This window comes from Puma concolor, chromosome C1, assembly GCF_028749965.1.
Source record: "Puma concolor isolate L17-30 chromosome C1, mPumCon1.1.hap2, whole genome shotgun sequence".
In the NCBI taxonomy this organism is placed as follows: Eukaryota; Metazoa; Chordata; class Mammalia; order Carnivora; family Felidae; genus Puma; species Puma concolor.
Window position 1 is genome coordinate 101,365,039 of NC_141674.1, and position 22,012 is coordinate 101,387,050.

Below are 22,012 nucleotides of genomic sequence, written 5' to 3' on the forward strand. Positions count from 1 at the left end.
GAACTTGGCTGAGCAAGTGCAACTTAGATAAAAAAATAAATGATAAATAATAAGTTAAAAAAAACAAAACAAAACTTGTTTAGAGGTCTCAGAGGGAATGTCAAAGGCAAGGTCATCCTGAAACTACCTACTATCACCATGATCTGGCTGTGAGCGCAACGTTGCTGCCTTAACCTGCCTGGCCCTCTACTTCCTCATCTGTTTGAGAACCTATGCCCCTTTCATAGTAAGTTTTAACACTTACTTTGTTATTAGAAATAAAATTCACAGATAACAACCCACCTAAGACAATGTGTTAAACAACCAATGTTATCATTTACAATAAGCATTTCAAAATGAAAATGTCAGACACATCTCAACTAGAAGACATAATGAAATGGTCAAATACTTTGGATACCTCCTTATAAAAAAATAAATTTGGATTTTTTTTAAAAATTCAAAGACGAGAGGCCATTCCATCCAAAGTTATAATGAATTGATCTTATTTGCCTTTAATAAGAGAAAGAGGAAAAATAACTTGAAGTAGGGCTTACAACCCAAATCAAGTAACAGGCTGCTAAAACTGGAGAAAAGCAGGTAAAACTGGGCCTTATCTGTAATGTGAAGCCAGAACAATTTTCCAATGCTGGGCTACAGGATAAGGCAGAGAGGACATCTTTTCTATCTTGATGGAGAGCCATACATTCATTGAACTTAAAGATCTTGCAGATGGGGAAAAGAGGCTGGATCAGAAACAATAATTTCCACGACATAGATTATTATTATGCTTCTATATAGGATGTCATAAAGAAAATATATATATTTTTAAAAACAGACCTTACAGAATTCAGTAGCAGCCTCATGTTTCATGTATCTCCACTGCCTTAATAATTTGTGCAAGTATGTTTTAGGAAGTAGGGAAAGAACTTGATTTTGATACATACTATCTTTGTTAATAAATGAGTTCCTCTTGCAACTCTCTCCTGGTATTTTCTCCCAGCACCCAATTAGAAAAAAAACACAAAACAGTAAAAACCCAGCCTACAGATATGCTTGTTCATATCTGGAGTTCTTTTCAGAACTCCAGAACTTATTTTAGAAAACTAGGAGAAGGTAAAAAACTTATTTGAAACTATTTTAAAGGACAGGGCAATTTTTAAAAATATGTCTCACAGGTGAAACTTAGATGTCTGCAGACTATTTCTCAGAACTATCAAAGAATATAATAGTGGTGAGGGGGAGGAATTCTTTTTTTTTCCTGCAAAAAAGCTATATTGAGATTCAGGAAGAATCTCATGTTATCATTAGTTACAGATGTTAAATGTGCAAGAGAACATTAATGTACAAGTTGTGCCTAACGGTCCTAATACCCTTTTACTGGACCACAACCTAGCATGATAGCCTTGAAAAACAATTCATATTTATTGTGCCAATTTCTTAGCACATTACACAATTGTTTAAAAAAACCTTAGCCATATCCCCTCCAGAGAAACATCATTAGTTTTATAGTATTTTTGAGAAAATACAAATTAAAATTCAATAAGCTTGTTAAATAAGCAACTTATATTGATGTTTTGTATTATTACTTAAGAGTATGAGTTTTGAAATCAGACTTTGATTTGAATCCTGATTCTCTCTCTCAATGTAGAAGGTAACATATATAAAGAGCTTGGCAATGTAGAAGGCACATACTAAGACCTCAAATGTTAGTTGTTCTTTTTTTTTTAGTATTTATTTATTCTGAGGTGGGGGAGGGGCAGAGAGAGGGGGAGAGAGAGAATCCCAAGCAGGCTTCACACCCAGCGCGAAGCCTGACACGGGGCTCAATCTCATGACTTGTGAGATCATGACCTCGGCCGAAATCAAGAGTTGGACACTTAAGTGACTGAGCCACCTAGGCGCCCCAGTTATTATTATTTCTAATCAAAGCAATGGTAGCTACCTTCTATAAACACTTAACCATCCATGCTTTATGAACATTATTGCATTTCTTTCTAATTATCCAATGAGTATTATTATCCCTGTTGAACACATGGAAACACTGAGGTTCAGAAAAGGTGGAGAACCATGCCTGAGGTCTGAACCCAGGTGTGTTAGGGGCCAAAGCACCAATATTAACTAACCATCCTTAAAAATTCTTGGGTCAGGGGGTGGGGGGAATGGTGGGGGGGAATGTGAGTGTGTGGGTGTGTGTGTGTTTGGTTGGGGGAATCCATGAGTTTACTGTGAGAATTAGACATTTTCCGTGCTGATGAAAAACTTCAAAATAATTAATATTCATGTTCCGGATATTAGTTTATTAACATAAACTGCTTTAAAACCCAATTTTGCCAGGACATTTTAAGTGCCTACGTTCGTATTTATGTTTACTTGCACACTAAAGCTGGGTTCTGCTTTGGCTGCGGAAGGCTTATGGAGAACAGAGGCTGACTTAATAGGGGAACAATACATTCAAGCTAGATGAAGGCCAAGTGATACCACTACGTGCTAAACAAATGAAAGGAACAGTCTGAACTGAGACACACGGGGGAGACAGCTGAGTCACTACGCAGCACACACAGCACAGGGCGGGTGTGTGCTAACCCTGAAGGAACCTGTGCTACAGGGCTCAGTACCATCATCACATTACGGGTGACAGTTCTGTTTGGGCAAAACATCGTTGTCCATCCTATTTCGTTATGGTTACTTTAAGTTGTATTAGTTTTATAGTTTTGCTTGTATCTAATCTATAAACTTCTTCTGGTTTTATAATTGTGCAAGAACTATAAGCGTAAAGCATTATACATAGCTTTATATATACTGAGATAACATAATAAATAATGGAGTAAACACTGAGGAACTAAGACAACCTCTCCTTACTAAAAGGGGATGTGCATTATTCAAGTTTGAGAAACACACCTCTGTCATGCACTGCTTGTGTGCGTGGGCTTCAGCAGGTCATTTAACCTCTCTATCATCATCGACCTCACAGGATTTGTAGGATTAAATGAGATAATGAATCGGAGTGCCTGGCCCACAGAAAGGATTACGATAGTTATGTCTCCTTTCCTCGAAACAGGGAAAATATGGAAGCTGAATATAGTCTTGGCTCTTTTCCTTGTGGTCTTGGGACCAGGAGTATTGATAATCACCTGAGCTTGTTAGAAACTGAGAATCCCAGGCCCCACACCAGAGCTACTGGATCAGAATCTGCATTTTGACATATTGCCAGATGATTTATTGTACGCGCATTAAAGTTTGAGAAACACTAGTCCAAGTCCCCATAGAGAAGGTTGACAGTAAAATTCACTGCATTTAACTCCATAGGTTAACTTTGGTGATTACAGAAAATCCAGGTGTAAATGACCAAAACAAACTATCCCACCCTATGGTTCAATATAAACACTACCATTTTACTACTGGCTCTTCATAGGCTATATTTACAGAGTGATGGGATCAAACTTCAACTTCAGAAAGACCAAAATATATTTTTAAATGTAAAATATTCAGGGGCACCTGGGTGGCTCAGTTGCTTAAAACTCTGACTTTGGCTCAGGTCATGATCTCGCAGTCTTTGAGTTCGAGCCCTGCATCTGGCTCTGTGCTGACAGTTCAGAGCCTGGAGCCTGCTTTGGATTCTGTGTCTCCCTCTCTCTCTCTGCCCCTCCCCCTGCTCACGCTTTGTATCTCTCTCTCTCTCAAAAATAACATTAAAAAAAAAATAAAAAGTAAAATAAAATATTCATAAAAGCATTCTGAATTCTGAATAAACACATTTTAAGATCATGTCAAGAAAACATTTTTGGGTCTTCTGTGCCCAACAGCAATTAAAATCATTTACATATGTTAAACTCTTATTTAAATATTTTGGCCCACAAGAATTGGTCTAACAAAGTGCTGGCTCAGTTTATGATGACTGTGCGCTTACACTAACAAAACACACCGCAAAGGAAAAGTATGATTGTATATACAAAATGTATTAATTTTAACCGTTCAACAAAAATATTAGATCATTCAGCAGTTACGATTTTGTTAGTGTAATTCACCTACAGAATATCTGTTTTTCTTCTTGAACTCAGTGACCCTATACATTTCATGCTTGTTTCATGTAAAAAGATTAGATACTATTCCTGGAAGCAAGGAAAACAAAATTAACTAATATCCAAAAGAGCCACTAACACATAAAGTGACCTTGATATCATCTGCTTAAGGGCTATTCTGATAGAATCAAAGCTTGAACTATGTTATTTATTGCTCTGTGTTATCTACATATGGGCCATAGAAACCACATTCAAAGAATGTGATGCAAAGTGGATTACTGGGTGTGTGTGTATGTGTGTGTGTGTACACACATATATATTCACATACATATGTATGAAGGTAGACGTATATAGGATGTGTATATGTATATGTATATGTATATGTATATGTATATGTATATGTATATATATACAGGGTTTGGCCTACTGGACAATCCTTATAATCTCTGGGTTTCTGATATGACCTAGATCACAGGTAGAGTCCTCCTTTAATCTTTCATGGTTTCAGGCAATCCTGAATCAGAGTCAATCATGTACCATGAGGTATATCAGTGCCAGTGTAGGTAAAAAATTCTAGTGCATGTGGACTATGATGACTATAACTTAAGAGAACTACCATCTGACCTTATACCTTACCTTATAGTCCTTACCTTATAGTACCTTATAGTCCTCTGGGTCATTAATACAATCAATCCACTGGTCTTAAAATACAGTCCTCCTTCTAGTACTTCAAATTCTAATCATTTCTATTCATATATTAATCAACATAAACTCTCTCTATATATACATACACAATCAGGGGAAACACAAAGAGCGATTTGTAGCTTATACCGAAACCACATTTTATCATTTTCTTATTAACTATTGCAAAGAAAAGAAACCATTACCTACAGTATGAATTCATTAAACAATATCTAAGCAAATGGAGAACAGGGAGAAATAGTCAGGCCCTGTTCTTCTACTGGAGTGGTTACTCTCATCCCTCTATAAAAATGCAAGATATTTTAATCCTTTCAGATTTCAGATATGTGATCAAAAACCTGTATCCATTTTTCCTATCAAAATTAAAAATCCTGTTGTTTGGTCTCAAACTACTTGGATTCCTTTGAAAAAATAAATATAACAGAGCACCAGCCAGTGAAATAAGATGTATATTAAAGAAAAGAAAATCTTGAAACCACTTGATCTCTAAGCTTTAGGAGTCTAATAAAGATAGTTTTTTTCCAGACGTTATTTTCGCTAGCAAGAAACTTGGATATAGAGGAGTTAAGAAGAACCCAAATATACGCTGAAGAAATGTGCTTGTTTAAAAAATCCTATTATGCCTTGGATGAATTAATGAATTAAATTAAAATCTTAGAAGTTGTTTCTTCCTCAATTCGTCTAGCATCTGGCATGACCGAAGTTGGATCAAATCAAAGACTTGGTGGGGCTTTGAATTAACATCAGATGCTAGTGCTCATCTCATCTCCACCCAGTCACCCTTTTATCCTCTAATGTGTCCCTGGAAAATGGCACGTTATCCAGACAACGCAACCTGTTGACAAAGGCAGATACATACTGAACTTTACATGATCATTTCACCATAAGGTCACTATGTTCCCCTCGTAGGACTTAATGCGCTGAAACAACTTCATTATATAACACTCTAGGCAGCTATAAAAGCATGAGCTTGGTCCCATACCAAATTTAGTTTCACTGAAAAGTACAGCCCTTATCTTTGGACACCATTAAATTGTGAAATGGGGCTGATATGTATCTACTTTCATACCTTTATACCCTAGGATATCAATTGAACCAGAATTTCACTATATGTAGAAATCTTGCTTGTGTTACTAGACATTAATATACTCGTATGAATATAGCAGAGGGACATTCTTTCCAAATTATTCTTTCCAATGATTTTAGTTCCTTTTGAACGGCAAAGTAGTTTGCAGCCTCTATTATCTACAGAGGAAATGATTCAGGCCAGATGCCAACTGGAGGTAGCCCAGTCCACTTTCAAAAAAGAAAAGGTGGTATATTTTTAATGACCGCTCCCAGTGACCCCAACTCTGATCTAATAATAGCCTGGAGAAGATGAAGATAATTTTTCAGATTTTTAAAGCTCAAAGCTTAAGGGATTTAAAGCAGTGCTATCAGAGAGGAAGGAGGAAGCCTAATACCAGCCAACTGACTGGCTGTCTGGATCTGATGACCTAGGGAACATAACAGGAAACTCTTACCAAATAAGCACATATAAGGAGCTAAGTGGCTTTGATATCTGATGCAAAGCAAATGTGTCCAGTACATACAAAAGAGAAGAGGGTTTATCGAAGAAATGTAAAGCCCCCTGTTGCTTGAATGGAGCTAATACAACTATAGGGGAATTTCTCTGTCATAAAAGGAGGAGGTTTCCTTTATCGCCACTGAACGATTAACTTGGGCACAGATGTATGGGACCTTTGGAAGCACTGATCCTGAACACACTGGAACAGAAGGGTTCTACTTTTTCTTCCCTGAACCCCCAATGTACAGGATGGACTGAGGGAGGGGCGTGGCATAGGAATCAAAAGGAATATGAAGACAACCAGACGGAAATGACAGTGGTTTGACCTTAACTCAAGAAGAAATGTTTAAAATGGCTAACAGATGCCTCTTGTTAAAGTGTGGCATTGGGGGAGGAGCAGGCCAGAAGAAATTCTGGACAAAGTAGGAAGGAGGTCCTCACGGTTGGGATTTTTCACTAGCAGCTCTTGTCCCACGAAAAGAAAAATGACTCAGAAGGTGCCAAGGACAAGAGGAGTGCCTGGTAGTACCCTCAAGTCTATTTATTATCATTTAAAGACTGACCGAAACGACACCCTAGATAAGCTCCGCTAGCATTTTGCACCCAAAGGCATAAAAAGCCCTTTCTAAATGCTCTTAGGATACCTCTGTGAGGTAGGTATCGTAATTCTGGTTCTTATTCATAAACAAGCTAAGGCACAAATAGAGTCTGAGTGGCAAATGCGATCTGGAATTTCATTTGCTTCAACAAACTTCCTCCATATTGATGTAGGCAACTCAAGAGACACTGCGAGGAAATGTCCTTAGAGGGAGTAGCTTTAAGAGCCAAACAAAATCACACCTCTGGGAAGACCACGCTCTCGAAAGGGTCACTGATCGAGTCTAAGAGATACCTTTCACTTAAGAGTACTAATAAGTGAAGTCCTCTAAAATAAGGCAACCAAATCACCCATGATTATAGGAAAAAGGCGGAAGATATGGTCTTATTGTCCTCCACTACTGAGACCAGAACAGTGGCAATCTTAACAAATCATAAATCCAAGGAACTTCAGTCCTTAAATCTTCGTCTTAACTAGTGCAGTAAGATTCTAAGACCTATATTTTGCTAATGATTTTGGTATTTTGATCAGATACATTTCCACATCCTTGATCCCAGACAATTCTCTTTTATCATAACCAAATTATCTGCATAAAATGTAGTGCCAGGATCTGAAGCAAACAATGCATCTATGGTCAGCACACACTGGTTCTATATATTTTGAGAAACAGTGAAGTACACAAAGGAAGCGTGCAATGTTAGAGAGATGGCATGGACAACACTGGTGGCTGGTCTAATGGAGAATCTAGTGTCCTCTCAGGAAACTGAAGATACTCAAAAGTTGCTCCCCAATTTCTATTAACAACCCTCTAAAAATGAACATTTTCATTTGATACAAATATACAAATTTAAAATAAGTGTGCAGTTCGGAATGGCCTACCATTTTCAGATTGCTTATGTGCCAGAAAATATACAGTCAATAAAAAAATACCAGAGAGGTGGGGACAAAAGGCTCTCTGGATCTGAAGAGCAAAAATGAATATCACTTCAATAGGTAGCAATTCGTGGAGAAAGTGACGTCCCTGGAAACCAGTAGCGCTAAAGGATGGCAGGTCACAAATCTGGTGATGGGGGATAAGATGTATAGTAAGGCCCATTTTCCTGTGGAAGAAAAAAAAAGACAAGAACATTAAGTAATAAAACCAATTCAAATGGGAATGTGAAAGAACGGGATTTACAGTCGGCGATATGGCCTCTGTAAAACGTCTAGCACATGCGTGGCCCTGAGCAAGGCCCTCAGCCATCAAACCAGGTCCGCTGGAGTCAGCCAGAGCTGGTGTAGAGTAGGCAGAGGTAATCAGGATGGTAATAGTTTTAAATAACCTCATTACTTAATATTTAACTCTATATACCAGACACTTTATCGGCACTTTCCTTTCATTATCCCTTCATATTCTCACATAATGCCATGAAGTAGATAACATCCTCTTTTTACAGAAGAAGACACCAAGGATCACACAGCTTGCAGAACTCACCCAAGGCCAGCCAGCAGTAACCAGAAGAGTCTGAATTTAAATCCTCGTCTATTCAAATCTAACACCCAGATTTACTTTTTTAGACTGTATTGTCTTACTGTGTGCTGCATCTTAAATTAATGTAGAATGATGGAAAAGAAGAGTAAGGGCAAATTTCCTGACTTCATTTTGGCTAACTTTATCTTAATAAAAAAATGAAGACAGTTCACTTTATGGTAGATGGACCTCTGATTATACTTATTGGACTTAGGATTCATTTCTCATATCTAAGGAAAGTATTTGACAAAAAACTTGTTTGTCAGTAAATCATAAACAGAATTGTTTAGCACCAATGTAGATAATAATTAGGAAAGCAGAATGGCGGACAGATGAAAATAACATTGCTTTACGGTACATTTACATTATTGGTTATGACAGAGCATTAAATGTATCTGGTTTGAACCCAGTAGGTGGCTAAATGTTATCTAAGGGAATCAAAAGCTCTAATATTCTTCAGAGCAGATGCTCTAGGGCAAGAATTGATCTTGGGACCTTAGCCCGGAAAACAAGAGAATATCTAGGAAAACTTACTTTCTGATTACAAATCTGACCAGATATTAAAAACATTTCTAAAAATTAGGTAGAAACAAATCCTAGGATTGGCTGCCTTTCATGTTATTTCATGTTATTTGAAAAAAAGTTAAGGAAAGCCTTTTTGTTTTTGTTTTGTATTTCAGAATTGCCCATCAAGATCTTTCATACTAACCAATCCTATATCCTCAACACGCATGGAAGCTATGCTTACGAAACATGCCTCAACAAATAAATCAACTTTGAAGTTCATCTGAAAAGAAATGGTTCACTATCTGTCTTTAAGATTTCTCCGTTCCATTCGACTACCATATTGTTTTAGGTTTCTTACATCCGCATTAAATTGTGATAAAGTAGGAAGGGCAAATCTAATTCTTAATGCTATGAAATAGAGCTTTTTACATTAGTCTCACACTGCAAGAGACTGCCGTGCAATCTATTTTCTCTATTTCTGGAAACAGTCAAAGAACTTTGAAGAATTGTCGCCAGGTAAACTTGTATACTCTTCTTCGACTACATTTATAAGAGTGCTGACTGGCTAGCTCCTTTTCTGAAATCGTCTCCGTACCATTTTGATACAGATAGATAAAAATTACCTTCTAACTACCTTCAAAGGTTCCTTTCATTCCCATAAAACTTACGTCACTATTCTAAGTCACACAAGACCCAGAAAATAGAAGCCCGCTGAGACCTGCCAACAACAAACGCCACATCACACCTACTATGTGCAAGGCATGACTGAACATGCCAGTAAATTAACCAACTCCATACTTATTTCCTTTTCTCTAATCATACTTTCAATTCTTCCTAGCAAGAGAAAATGTTTCCTTACAAGGCAATAACCAACCACCTATTGGATCTCCACCTCAGTGTTCCACGGGCCACCTCAAACGCAGTGTCACAAACTGAACAAACACACCGCCTGTCTCTCCTCTCCCACTCCAACACTGCCCCCGCCCCCCATGCTCTTCCTCCAAAATGCCCCTCTGGGGTGGCGGCCACGCCATCTACCCAGTCTCCCACGGCGGAAGCTCTGGTAGTCACTTTAGGCATCTTTGCCCTTTCATCTTCCTGAATGGCTTCCTCCGTCACCAAATGCTGTGGGTTTTATTTCCTAAAATGTCTACTTCTAAATCTAAGATCTTCAAGCCCTTGCCATGAGCACTGCTGCTGCCCCAGCTCTAGTCTCCTTTCTCCTCCGATCCTCTACTCGCCTCTTCCTTGTCTCCCTGCCTCTAGTGTTATCCTTCTCCAGTCACGTTCTGCACTGTTGCTTTTGCCATGGTTCTAAATAGAAATATAATGGCAGTTCTCCCTTGTAGAACACTCCCCGCTGACCACAGAGCCAAAGTGCTGCAAGTAACATGTAAAGCTCCAGTACCTAGTGACCTGCCCTCTGCCAGCCCTTTCCACATTGTCTCCTGACACCTTCTTTAGTTTCTCCTCTTTTTTTGTCCTTCTCTTTGGCCTTTATATATAGATGGCCTGATATCTCAATTTTAGAAAGCTCTAGTACAGGCACAGAGAGATGATCCAATGACCCAAGTGTTACATTATAGGTTGTTTTATTAAAATGTAATTAATCACATCATTAATTAGGCCTGCATTTGATATACAAAATAGAAGAAAAACCTAAAACAAGCACACAAACAAAACAGACAGACAAAACCAAGCTAGAGTGTGGTGTTGATATTTAACGAAAGTCTGTTTTATGGGCCCCTAAGATTATAGAAAATGTGTTGGCTTAAAAGACAGTCATTTGGGTTTTCTAACCAATGCAATCCAACTTGTATGTTCTACCCCAGAAAATATATTATAAATCCAGACACTAGCTTTGAACTGTCATTCCAAATTTTTGATCTCAAAATGTCTTTTAGTATCTTTCCTTTTATTTCCCGCTATCCATTTTTTTTAAATACTAGGAAGAATGATATATAGTTCAAAAGAATAATAATAAGGTTATTTTCTACTCCAGCAATCTGCATGAACACAAATTGGTATTCTTCCCCCCCCTTCCACATATTCAACAATCTTTCTATGATCCAGCTACTCCAATTACAAATCCTCTCTGCACAAAAGCCAAATACGAAATTTTATTAGTCATTAGAACACATTAAATACTTTGCTCTTCACATAAAGGAACACAGGAATTATAGCTGAAGTTAAAGAAATGGTGGAGAGAAAATGTCTTGTAGAATATTTATTTTGGTGTATACATGCTGTACAATAATTGGGGAAGAACAATCCATTTGAAGCTTAATATAACCTTCAAATATATTCCCTGATTCATGCATAATGTTACGTAATCAGCAACAGTTAAATAAGGAGACTGATGATCTTTTGGCCAAGCATGTTACTTACTTTTGTTTTGTTTTTTTTTTTTTTTATTTTTGTTTTGTTTTTAACTACTAAAGCGGTAGTGAGAATAAACACAATGTGATGGATAGAGCTTTAATGAAACTCAAGAGTAGCCCTTTACTAGTGTTTGATATATTCACAAATTCATCTAGAAGTAATAATAATACTAGTGTTGCTTGTTCTTAAATACATTAGATAAACTTTCAGCAAAATGAAACTTGCAGCAGGGTAAAGGCTACTAAGATAGGCTACCTTGTTTGAATTAATGCTGAAAATGTCAGACACCAAGAGATTCTTCTGACCTTACTTATGTAGATAAAAAGCGATTCAATCTTAAGGAAATTTGGCAGAGGTGGCAGAAAACTGACCATATAAGCAAGGGTTGGCTTCAAACCAGCAGAAAAATCTCCCACTGAAAAGTTAACTGAGGAAAAAGCTCTCTTAGGACAAAGCGTTTTCCTAGTTACTGCAGGAAGAGAATGTTGAATGATACTGTCAAGTTTACTAAAACACATGAATTGCATTAATACCATCTTATAATAAAAGGATGCTGTGCGCCTAAGCAGGGCCCCATAGAGCAGTTAAGATACTACACCGGGTGAGGGAGAACTCCTGGAACTTCTTACCCTGGCATCATATTCAAGGACAAAAGGTGGAAAATCAATCTGTTCTGGTGATATGGCAGAAAATAGCTGGTGGAGGCTGTCCACATGGTGGATTTTGTCCTTCAGTCCTGAGACAGAAAAGGTGGTAAAAAACCATGTTGATACCTAATCAATAGAAGAGAAACACAATTTAAGCCAGGGGCCAGTGTTAGAAATGCACAACGTGATTCTGAAAATTTATACTAGAGAGAAACTATTATTTCAAAGTTGAAACTGATGTCAGAAAAAGCTTATAATGAGCCGTATTTGTCAAAGTGCAGGTGGTAGCTCATCAGTGAATTATGCAATTAGTTTAGTGGATTATGGACAGAATTAAAAACAACCACAATGAAAAGGAAACACGCTAGAGCAACAATTACTAGGGAAGGTGATAAGGGGCGAGCCAAGTGTTTCATGAAGCTTTCGCTTCTGTGAGGTGTCTGTATGCTTCCATGTGTAGTGTGTTGTCACATAATATATGCTTCTTACTGTGGGTTGTGGGCAAAAAGACCCCACATTATTTGGTAGAATAATGGATTCAGTGGTACTCTGAAAATGGTTAACATTTCCAACTCTCAGAAACTCATCGTTTTTCCAAATGAGACTGCGAAGAAGATTTGTGCCGAAATGTGATACATTTATTTTTCATTTGACATTTGGCATGCAGTCTTTCTTAGTCAAAGTGAATCTTCTGTGAACATGAAGCCACCTTTACTCATTTCAGTTTACAACATGCAAACCCTCTGTAAGAGCCAGTCTGCAAAATTTGTTGCAAAAAAGAAAAATTATTAACAGCAAACAATAGTGACATAAACTAGGCAACAGCTGGAACTCACAAATTATTGTTCATCGCTCTCAATTGCTGATCTAATCAGTCACGTTTATCAATGGCTTACACAACGGCTCTGCGCAGTAGGTGCAATATTGTCGCTATCCCCATTTTATTTACAGAAGGAAATGTGCATGCGAACGTGTGCCCTGGGACAGTGCGCTACAAATGTACAACTGGGCACGTTACAAATACAGGACACTTTGGATATCTGCCACCGATGCCAGTCATTTTGTTAATGTCTTACCACATTTTCCACTGGCTGTCCAAACCTTTCACATATTCTAGGCCCCTAATATGACATACCTCCTTCTCCTTCACGCTTTCTTACAAGAAAAGGCATGAAAAAAGAGAGACAACACTGCACTGACTTATCAGGATCCTGTCCAGATTTGCAGAACTTGATAGAGACTCATTTTCAATCATTATTTCTCCCTTCCAGCTCCAGATTACCCCTTCTAGTGAGTTCTTAATACCAGAAATTTACACTGCATTTAGAGCACTTATTCCTGCTTCCTAGGATTTCAGTTTCTTACGTCCATTTCTATAATTTCCCTAGTACTTGGCAGACAATCATAGAATAACAGCCTAATGTTTTGTGAGACACAGACAGAACCAGCATTCTCAAAATATTTGATAAAGAAAGAATAAATAAAGATAGGACTTACTTTACAATGATTTTTATAGCTTGAGTCACTATTTTATTTTGGCTACACTACCAATGACTGGCATAAGGCCTCAAGTATTAACATTAGCCTCTCCGCTACCCTCTCCCCCTGCCCCAGTATTACCAAGTTTATTTAAAGGGGGGTGTTGGAGGGGAGGGGAGGCATTTGGCCTTGCTAGAACTAGGCGAGTTAATTTAAATCAAATTGAATAGTCACTCAATTATATACCCCCAATCAGTTTTTGACATCAGTTCCTTTAAAGTACATGCTGTTATATACCTCACGAATGTAAACTTCTGCAAACTAGGTTAGTGAAACTTGCAGATTAGAAAAAGCTCTCAGACTGGCCACAGAGGTAGCTAATAAACCAGTTAAGAGCTATGGAGAGGTCACAGACATGTTACAGATTCCAGAAGGAGCTTAAGAAAATTAGAAGATTGTAGAGTCTGGACAGAGAAGAACCAGAAGGCTGTGTTAAGACAGTAAACATTTATGCAAGGCATACACATCTGCTGGTCATCTGTGTCCTAAGCATTGAGTTGTACATCAAACAGGAAAACAATGATAGAGCCGCTCCTCTAAAGGGAGCTTAGAGCCTAGTAGAGGAGCCAGATTATAAGCATGAGACTAACAACTAGCTAAGGCAAAATGTACTGACTGTAATGAATGGCCCACAGAGACACGTGACTACCTATGTATGCAAGGAGCCCCAGCCACTTGGAAAAAGGGAGAAACATACAGAGCTATAAGGGCCTATGCAGAAGACTTTTGTGCCATTGTTCTCTTGCCTCAAAACCCTTTTACATGCTGCTTTTATAGTCCTGACACCCTTTCCCTCAATTCTTTGCCTGGCTAAGTGTTCTTCAGAGCTCAGATCAAAATTCACCCCAATGAGGAGGCTTTCTTCTACCACCCTCCACCCAAAGCGGAAAAGGAGCCTCCTTCTAAATGTTCCAACAACACTTTGTTTACTCATGTTACTGCAAAGCTAGCAATAGTATTATATTATCTGATTCTCTAAATAGACTATAAACTCCCTAATGTGGGGAATGTCTTATTCAATACCATATTCATAGCATCCAATTAATGCCCAACCAAAAAAGTAAGGAACTCAATATGTTTTGGAAGAATTAACAAATGGAGTAATAAGAGTTTTCTGAGCTTATTACTTTAATACTGTTTAGGGCTGGTTTAATGTTTCTTCATTCTACAATAAAAATATATTGCCCTTCAATCGGTGCCTCAGTTTCTTCATCTATAAAATCAGCAAATTAGACTTAAATGATCTTTAAGGTCCCTCTTAATTGTACAGTTCTACGAAAGCACTCCTGCATATGCCACACCAGACCAACATGGGGGCGGCGGCGGTAAACTCAAAGAGACGGTTGGATTGGGGAAGTTGAGGCAGCGATCTGTGAAAGAAACACATTTCTCTGTCGCACTTTCTGCCATTACCTTCTTCACATCCTCCATGTATTGCAAGAGAAAATTACTCAAAGTAGATAGAAGTAAAAACTCAGTTAACTTCTGCTCAGCAACCTGAGCAGAAAACTCAAGAACACTGTCTTCACTTTTAAAAATTTTAACTTTTATATAGCTTAACTTTTAATTTTCAATTATTTATAAGTCATATACATTTACATAGGTAAATTTGTATTACTTATTGTCTACTATTTTAACAAACTGAAAAAAATGTAAAACTTGAAAAAGGACTGCTTTGATATTTTGTGAATGCCATAAATTCTTTCACCCAATTATTCACAAACGCAAAGCCAAGAACACAGAATCACAAAACAATATAAACTAGAAGACTGTTTACACACGTATGCACTAATCAGTTGGAGCCAGAATCAATGGTGGGTTTAAATTCTGTTACTTTGCCTTGTATTAGTAAACTTCTAAGGAGAAAAAGAGTAGTGATTTATATGAGCAGTCAATTTATTACCACTTTGGGTGGAGTGGCCTGGAAAAGATCTGAAGAGTATCAAAATCAGAACAATGTGATTCGATTGTTTTATTAGCCCTTGATTTCATCTCATTATTTTATAATTACAAACACCCCATTTAGAGTTCTTGACTTAGTATAAAATAATGGTGGATTTCATTACACATGGGTTTTATTCTCTCAATCGTAATTTTCCCCATCCCAAAATGTTATGAAGAGGTAATATAACAGTTTTCACTTTATTCATCTGGTCTTCAGCCTCTGCCCAGCCTGCCACTGACTCCTATCTGAAACAGTTCCAACGTGTGACAGCCAAGGCTAGTGGCTCTAACTCTGAAATTTCTGGTAATGTGTTTCCATCAAAGTCACAGGATGGATAGCTATTTATAGATTTTCTGTGTGGAGGAGGAGGGACTAAAGCCATATCTTAGCAAACAGTGGCTACACATTTTTATAAGTCTGGTATAAAGGAACACTATTCTGGTAAGTCTGAATTTGTGACAAAAGAAAATTATGAAAATGTTCAAATAGTCACTAAAGTTGGAAGGCTTTTACAGTGAATACCAGCATAGCCACCACTCAATCATTAACACTTTCCTTATGTTTTCTCTATCACATATTTATCCATCCGTCTATCCATCTGTGGATCTTACGTTTTTGCATTTGCAAGTAAACTGCAGACATCAAGAAGCTGTCCCCAAATACAGCATTCATCTCTCTAACTAGAGTTCAACGTTCACTCAGTTTCTTTGCTATAAAATTTACATTCGACGAAGTGCACAGATTTTGTGTGTACTTTTACTGTTTCGCCAAATGCACACACTGGAGAGGAAAAAACTCCTATTAAGTTAGAAAACATTTTCATCACCCCAGAATGTTCCCTCATACTCCTCTTCCCTTATGGCCCTCTCCATGGAGGCAAACAATGTTTTGATTTTTTTTCTACCATGGATTAGTCTGGTCTGCTCTAGAATTTCATATAAATGGATTCATACAGTATAATTTTTATGTAAGGGTTCTCCTACCCAGCTTAATGTTTTTAAGATTCTAGCATGTGGTTCTGTCTATCAGTAGTGTGTTCTCTTTCACTGCCAAGAAACACTGCATTACGAGAACATACTAGAGCTTAATTATTCATAATCCTATTGATGGGTGCCTGGCTGTTTCCAGTCTTTGGCTGCTATGACTAAAGCTGCTATGCACGTTCTCATAGAAGTCTTTTTTGGCACATAATTTTCATTTCATTTGGGTAAATACTTAGTGGCACTGATGGGTCACAGGCTAGGTATATATTTAGTTTATAAGAAATTTTCGTTAACTCTTTTCAAAGTAGTTGCACGATTTCCAACTCCCTCTTATGATGTAGGAGAATTCCTGTCACTTCACATCACTGTCAGTATTTGGTACTGCCGGTCTTCCAAATTTTAGCTATTCTGGTGGCAGTGTAGCAGTATTTCATTGCAGTTTAAAAAAACGTATCTTTTAAAATATAACTGACATATAATAAACTGCACATATTTGAAGTATACAATTTTTTAAGCATTGATATATATATATATATATACACACACACACACACACACACACACACACCCATAAAACCATCACCATAATCAAGAAAAAGGACATAGCCATCAGTCCTGGAGGTTCTCAGGGCCCTTTGCCACTCTCCCCTCCCACCCTCCTCCCACCCCCACCCCTCCTCCGTCTGCAGGTAATCGCTGCTCTACTTCCTGTAATTACACGTTCGTTTGTGTGCCCTAGAATTTTATACAAATGAGATCATACAGTGTACACGCTTGTCTGGCTTCTTTTACTCAGCATAATTACTTAGAAATCCATTCGTGTTGTGATGTGCATCAACACTTCATCCTTTTTCATTACTGAGTAGTATTCTATTGTATGGATATACGAGTTTGGTTATCAGTTCTCCTAGTGACGGGCATAGGGGGGTCGTTTCCAGTTTGGGGCTACAATACAACCTCCATGAGCGTTTGTGTATAAGTCTTTGTATAGATAGATTTTCATTTGTCTCAGGTAAATACTAAGAGTGGAATGGCCAGATCACATGGTAGGTGTACGTTCAACTCTTTATGCCAGATTGCATTCCAAAGCTTCTGTAACATTTTACATTCAGGTCAGCACTGCATCAGAATACCAGTTCTTCCACATTCTCACCAACATTTGGTATGGAAACTCTTTTAAGTTTTAGCATTCTAACAGGAGTGCAAAGATACCTCATTTTTAATTTGCACCTTCCCAATGACCAATTATATTAAACATCTTTTTGTGTGCTTATTTGCCATCTATATATTTTCTTTGGGGAAATGCTAGCACAAATTTCTTGCCCGTTTCTAAACTGAGTTTTTCCTTATTAGTGATTTCTGGGATTCCTTTATTCTAAAGAGGAATCCTTTTTCAGATAAATGCTTATTTACAAAGATTTCTCTCAGGCTGTAGCCTCATCTTTTCACTCCCTTAACCAACTTTAAAAAGGCAGAAGTTTTTAAATTTGATGAAGTCCAATTTTGTTTATGGGTTGTGTTTTGGTGTTGTATCTAAGAAATCTTTGCTTTACTCAATGTCACAAAGCTGTTTCTCTTATATTTTCTTTTTAGAAGTTTAACACTTTTACATTTTACAATTAAGGTCTTTGACCCATTTCCAGTTAATTTTTGTATGTGATGCAAGACATGGGTCAAAGTTGTTGTTGTTGTTTTGCATATAGATATCTAATTGTTCCAGCATCATTTGTTGAAGAGAATGTTCTTTTTCCACTGACCTGACTTCACACATTTCTCAAAAACCAGTTATCTCTATACACGTGAATCTATTTCAGGGTTCTCTATTCTGCTCCACTGATCTAGATGTCTACCTTTATGCCAATACCTTGTGCTGTCTTGAGTACTGCACAGTTTTAGAATACTGCAGTTTTAGAGTACTGCAGTTTTAGAATAAGCTTTGAAAGCAGGGAGTGTTGGTCCTCAACTTTGGTCTTCTTTTAAAATTGTTTTGGCTCCACTAAAAAAAAAAAGTGGGGAGGGGGTGCCTCGATGGCTCAGTCAGTTTAGCGTCCGACTTCAGTTCAGGTCATGTTCTCACGGTTTATGGGTTTGAGCCCCACGTCGGGCTCTGTGCTGACAGCTCAGAGCCTGGAGCCTGCTTCTGATTCTATGTGTTCCTCTGTCTCTCTCTCTGCCCCTCTACCACTCATGCTCTGTCTCTCTCAAAAATAAATAAACATTTAAAAATAAATAAATAATAAATAAAATCGCTTTGGTTCTTTTAGGTTCTTTGCATTTTTGCTTGTCAATTTCTACAAAAAAGCTTGCTGAACTTTTGATTGGCATTGAATCTGTACATTTAGCAAGCACTGAGATTTTGACAATAATAGTGTCTTCTAACCCCCAAATACAGCATGTCTTCCTTTATTTATGCCTCCTTTCTCTCACAAATGTTTTGCAATGTACACAACTTGTACAGTGCACGAGTCTTTCACATCTTTTGCCCTATTCACCCATAAGCACTTAATAGATTTTGAAGCTAATATAAATAACATTATCTTTTAAATTTCAATTGCACTGCCTATTGCTAATATATACAACTGACTTGTGAATACCGATCTCAAACCCTGAAGCCCTGATAAAACTTACTTATTAATTCTACTAGTTTTTCTGAGGATACCACAGGGTCTTCTACATAGATGCTCATGTCATCTGTGAATAAAGACAGTATTATTTACTCCTCTCTACATCTAGAGGCATTTTGCTTCTTTTTCTTGCCATATTACACTGGTTAGAACCTCTGGTACAATAATGAATAAAAGTGGAGAGAGCAGACATGCTAAAAACCAACCTAATCCTCCTGTCTCCATTAAAGAAAAATATTCAGTAGCTACTGGGTGAACAAAATATAAATGGATTATGAGATGTGGGGAAATAGTCAAGTGATATCTTTAAGTGCTACAGAAAGAAAAAAATTAGCCACCCACTAAGCATAACAAAATAGTAGGAATGTTGATATAACAGATGTTATCTGATAAGACTACTTAATCAGAACTTTACTGAACGAAGAGCAGGAAAAGCCTTTCATTTAATTGATTGTTCCAACACTGTACTTTTCTCTTTCTTTCTCTTTCTTTCTTTCTTTCTTTCTTTCTTTCTTTCTTTCTTTCTTTCTTTTTCTTTCCTTCCTTCCTTCCTTCCTTCCTTCCTTCCTTCCTTCCCTCCCTCCCTCCCTCCCTTCCTTCCTTCCTTCCTTCCTTTAAGCCTGGCCAAACAGCATTCTCATAAGCACTTAATTAGCACTTACTATGCTATTCCAACACTGAGGAAACCAAAAAAAATTTTGCAATTTTTAAAAGGATTACTTAAAATATTTCATGCAAATTTTTAAATGTTTCTTTTTTGAGAGACAGAGCATAAGTGGGGGAGGGGCAGAGAGAGAGAGACAGAGAGGGAGAGAGAGAGAGAGAGAGAGAAGGAGACACAGAATCTGAAGTAGGCTCCAGGTTCTGAGTGTCAGCACACAGCCTCACGCAGGGCTTGAACTCATGAACTGAACCATGAGATCATGACCCGAGCCAAAGTCGGATGCTTTACCGACTGAGCCACCCAGATGCTCCTTACATGCAAATTTTAAGATGAGAAATTCAACAATTCTGTAAACAATCAGAAAGCGAAAAGTGAAAAACATTCTCTCAATGAAGTCTTCACTCATCTCTTACTATGAAGGGTAATGAGGACTTTTCACTACTTATCTTACTTAATTTCTCCACAGTGCTTTAAAATAATGACTACTTCTACCGTCTTTGACGCTTTTCCTGTCCACTGGCTCCCACAACATTAGTCAATCTTGGCTCTCTGGAAGATCTTCACATTACTGCTCCTTGGTCGCCCTCCTTGATCCCAGGGCTCTGTCAACTTTAGCTGTCTTCTTTGTGATTTTATTCATTAGCATATTTAAAGAGTTAAAGCACTATTTGCTTGATGGAGACTCTCAGATTTATATCCTAGTCCATGATCCCCTTTATCTGATGACGGCTAGAAGTCATGAATGACACAGTCCTTTCATTTACTAAATAAATAAATCCTGGGTTTTATGCTGAACTAAGTCCTCTTTTCTCCAAACCCCAATGATATAGTCAGATTTTTTTTTTTTTTTTCCTTGCCTGGGCCTGAGTTTGGCCAACTTTTGCAAAGGACTCCACTGTAAATATTTTAGGCTTCCATTAACATTCTAAGAAAGTATCATTAGGCAGGCCTGAAGGAACAGTGGTGTGCTCTACTGGAGGCAGGACAGTATGGATATGGACTAGGAGGTAGCTGTGTCCTTTCAGATACAAGATGGTGGCGGGACGAGCTCACGTAGAGGCAGTGGGACTAATGGCACAGGCATGGATTTGGACAGTAGTGAGCACACAGAACTGATGTAATAGGATGTTTCCCTGGCTCCTGGCTTGGGCACCTGAAGGGCAGTGGTCCCACTGACTAGGACAGGAAATATAAATAGCAGTTTGGGAGTGAGTAGGGGAACACAGGAGTTATTCTGTTTCTCAAATGTTGAGCTTCAGGGGCCTGTAAGACATCTAAATGAAGATACTTAATCAACAGTTCAACATTCACGTCTAAGCACAGGAATGACGACGAGGAGGAGGACGATGGCGATGATGATGATAGTGGTTAACATTTCCTGAGCGTTTATTATAGGTCAGGTAAAATTTTAAGCATTTTGCAGGTATTAACTAATGTTATCCTTCCAATAACCCTACAAGGTGAGCACTGTTATTATTATCTCCGTTTTATACAAGATGAAATTAAAGCACAGAGGTTCCATTATTTGCCTGAGATGATAAACTGGTAGTTGGCAGAGCTGGGATTAGAACCTGAGTCTTGGATTATGCTTTAAACATTGGGCTCTACTGCCTCCCCTGACATGTATGTATTTGGGAACCGCATATATATATTTGAGGGTTGCCGAAGACACAGGAATGAAACAAGGTACAGAATGAAAGAAAAGGATGAGGGTTTGGGAACACTGACATTCCAAGGATAAGCAGGAGCAGAGACAGGGGACAGCATAGGAGACCGAGAAGGAGCAGCTCGAAGTGCGAGAAAACTCAGCAAGGTTACATTTCAAGGGAGCCAAGACAAAGTGTTTCAAGGAAGAAGGGACCGGCTGGGATTAAGGCTGCAGGGAAAACAGGTAGGACGCAGATGACCAGTGATTTTGCTGTGAGTCGCTTTAGTTGCCACAGTGGCATCTGAATGAGACTGGAGTAAATTAAGGTGGATAAAAAATGGAGACAGTGAGTGCAGAACGTAGGTCACACTAAAAAATTTTGGTTGTAAAGGGGAGGAAATAGAAGTGGAGGCTTTAGCGTGTTTAAAAGTTGATGAGTTAGATCCAGAAAAATGGGAGGAGAAAGACAAAGACAAAAACTGCTGAAGAGAATTCCTGAGGAGACAGAAATGTGTTGTGTAGTTGATGAGTGGAGGCTCTCCAATTAAAATGTCTAGATCCAAATCCAAACTCCACTACTTACTAGGTGCTTACCTCAGAAAAGTTACTTACTCTCTCAAAGCATCAATTTCCTTGCCTGTAAAGTGGGCATAAACTACTATCTACTTCATAGACACAAGACTTTAACAAGATAATGC

General features: G+C 38.1%; 1 protein-coding gene across 1 annotated transcript in view; it reads right to left on the reverse strand.

Moving 5' to 3' along the window:
* Positions 1–1,377: 1,377 nt before the first annotated feature.
* The window catches only part of GDAP2 (ganglioside induced differentiation associated protein 2), a 65,596-nt gene continuing 44,961 nt past the window's right edge, over positions 1,378–22,012 (reverse strand). Inside the window, exons 13-14 of the mRNA XM_025934507.2 lie at positions 11,894–12,037; positions 1,378–7,965 (exon numbers count right to left, since the gene is read on the reverse strand). Of these exons, the coding sequence (XP_025790292.1) occupies positions 7,918–7,965; positions 11,894–12,037 (192 nt within the window). The 3' untranslated portion in view covers positions 1,378–7,917. The remainder of the gene's footprint in view (positions 7,966–11,893; positions 12,038–22,012) is intronic.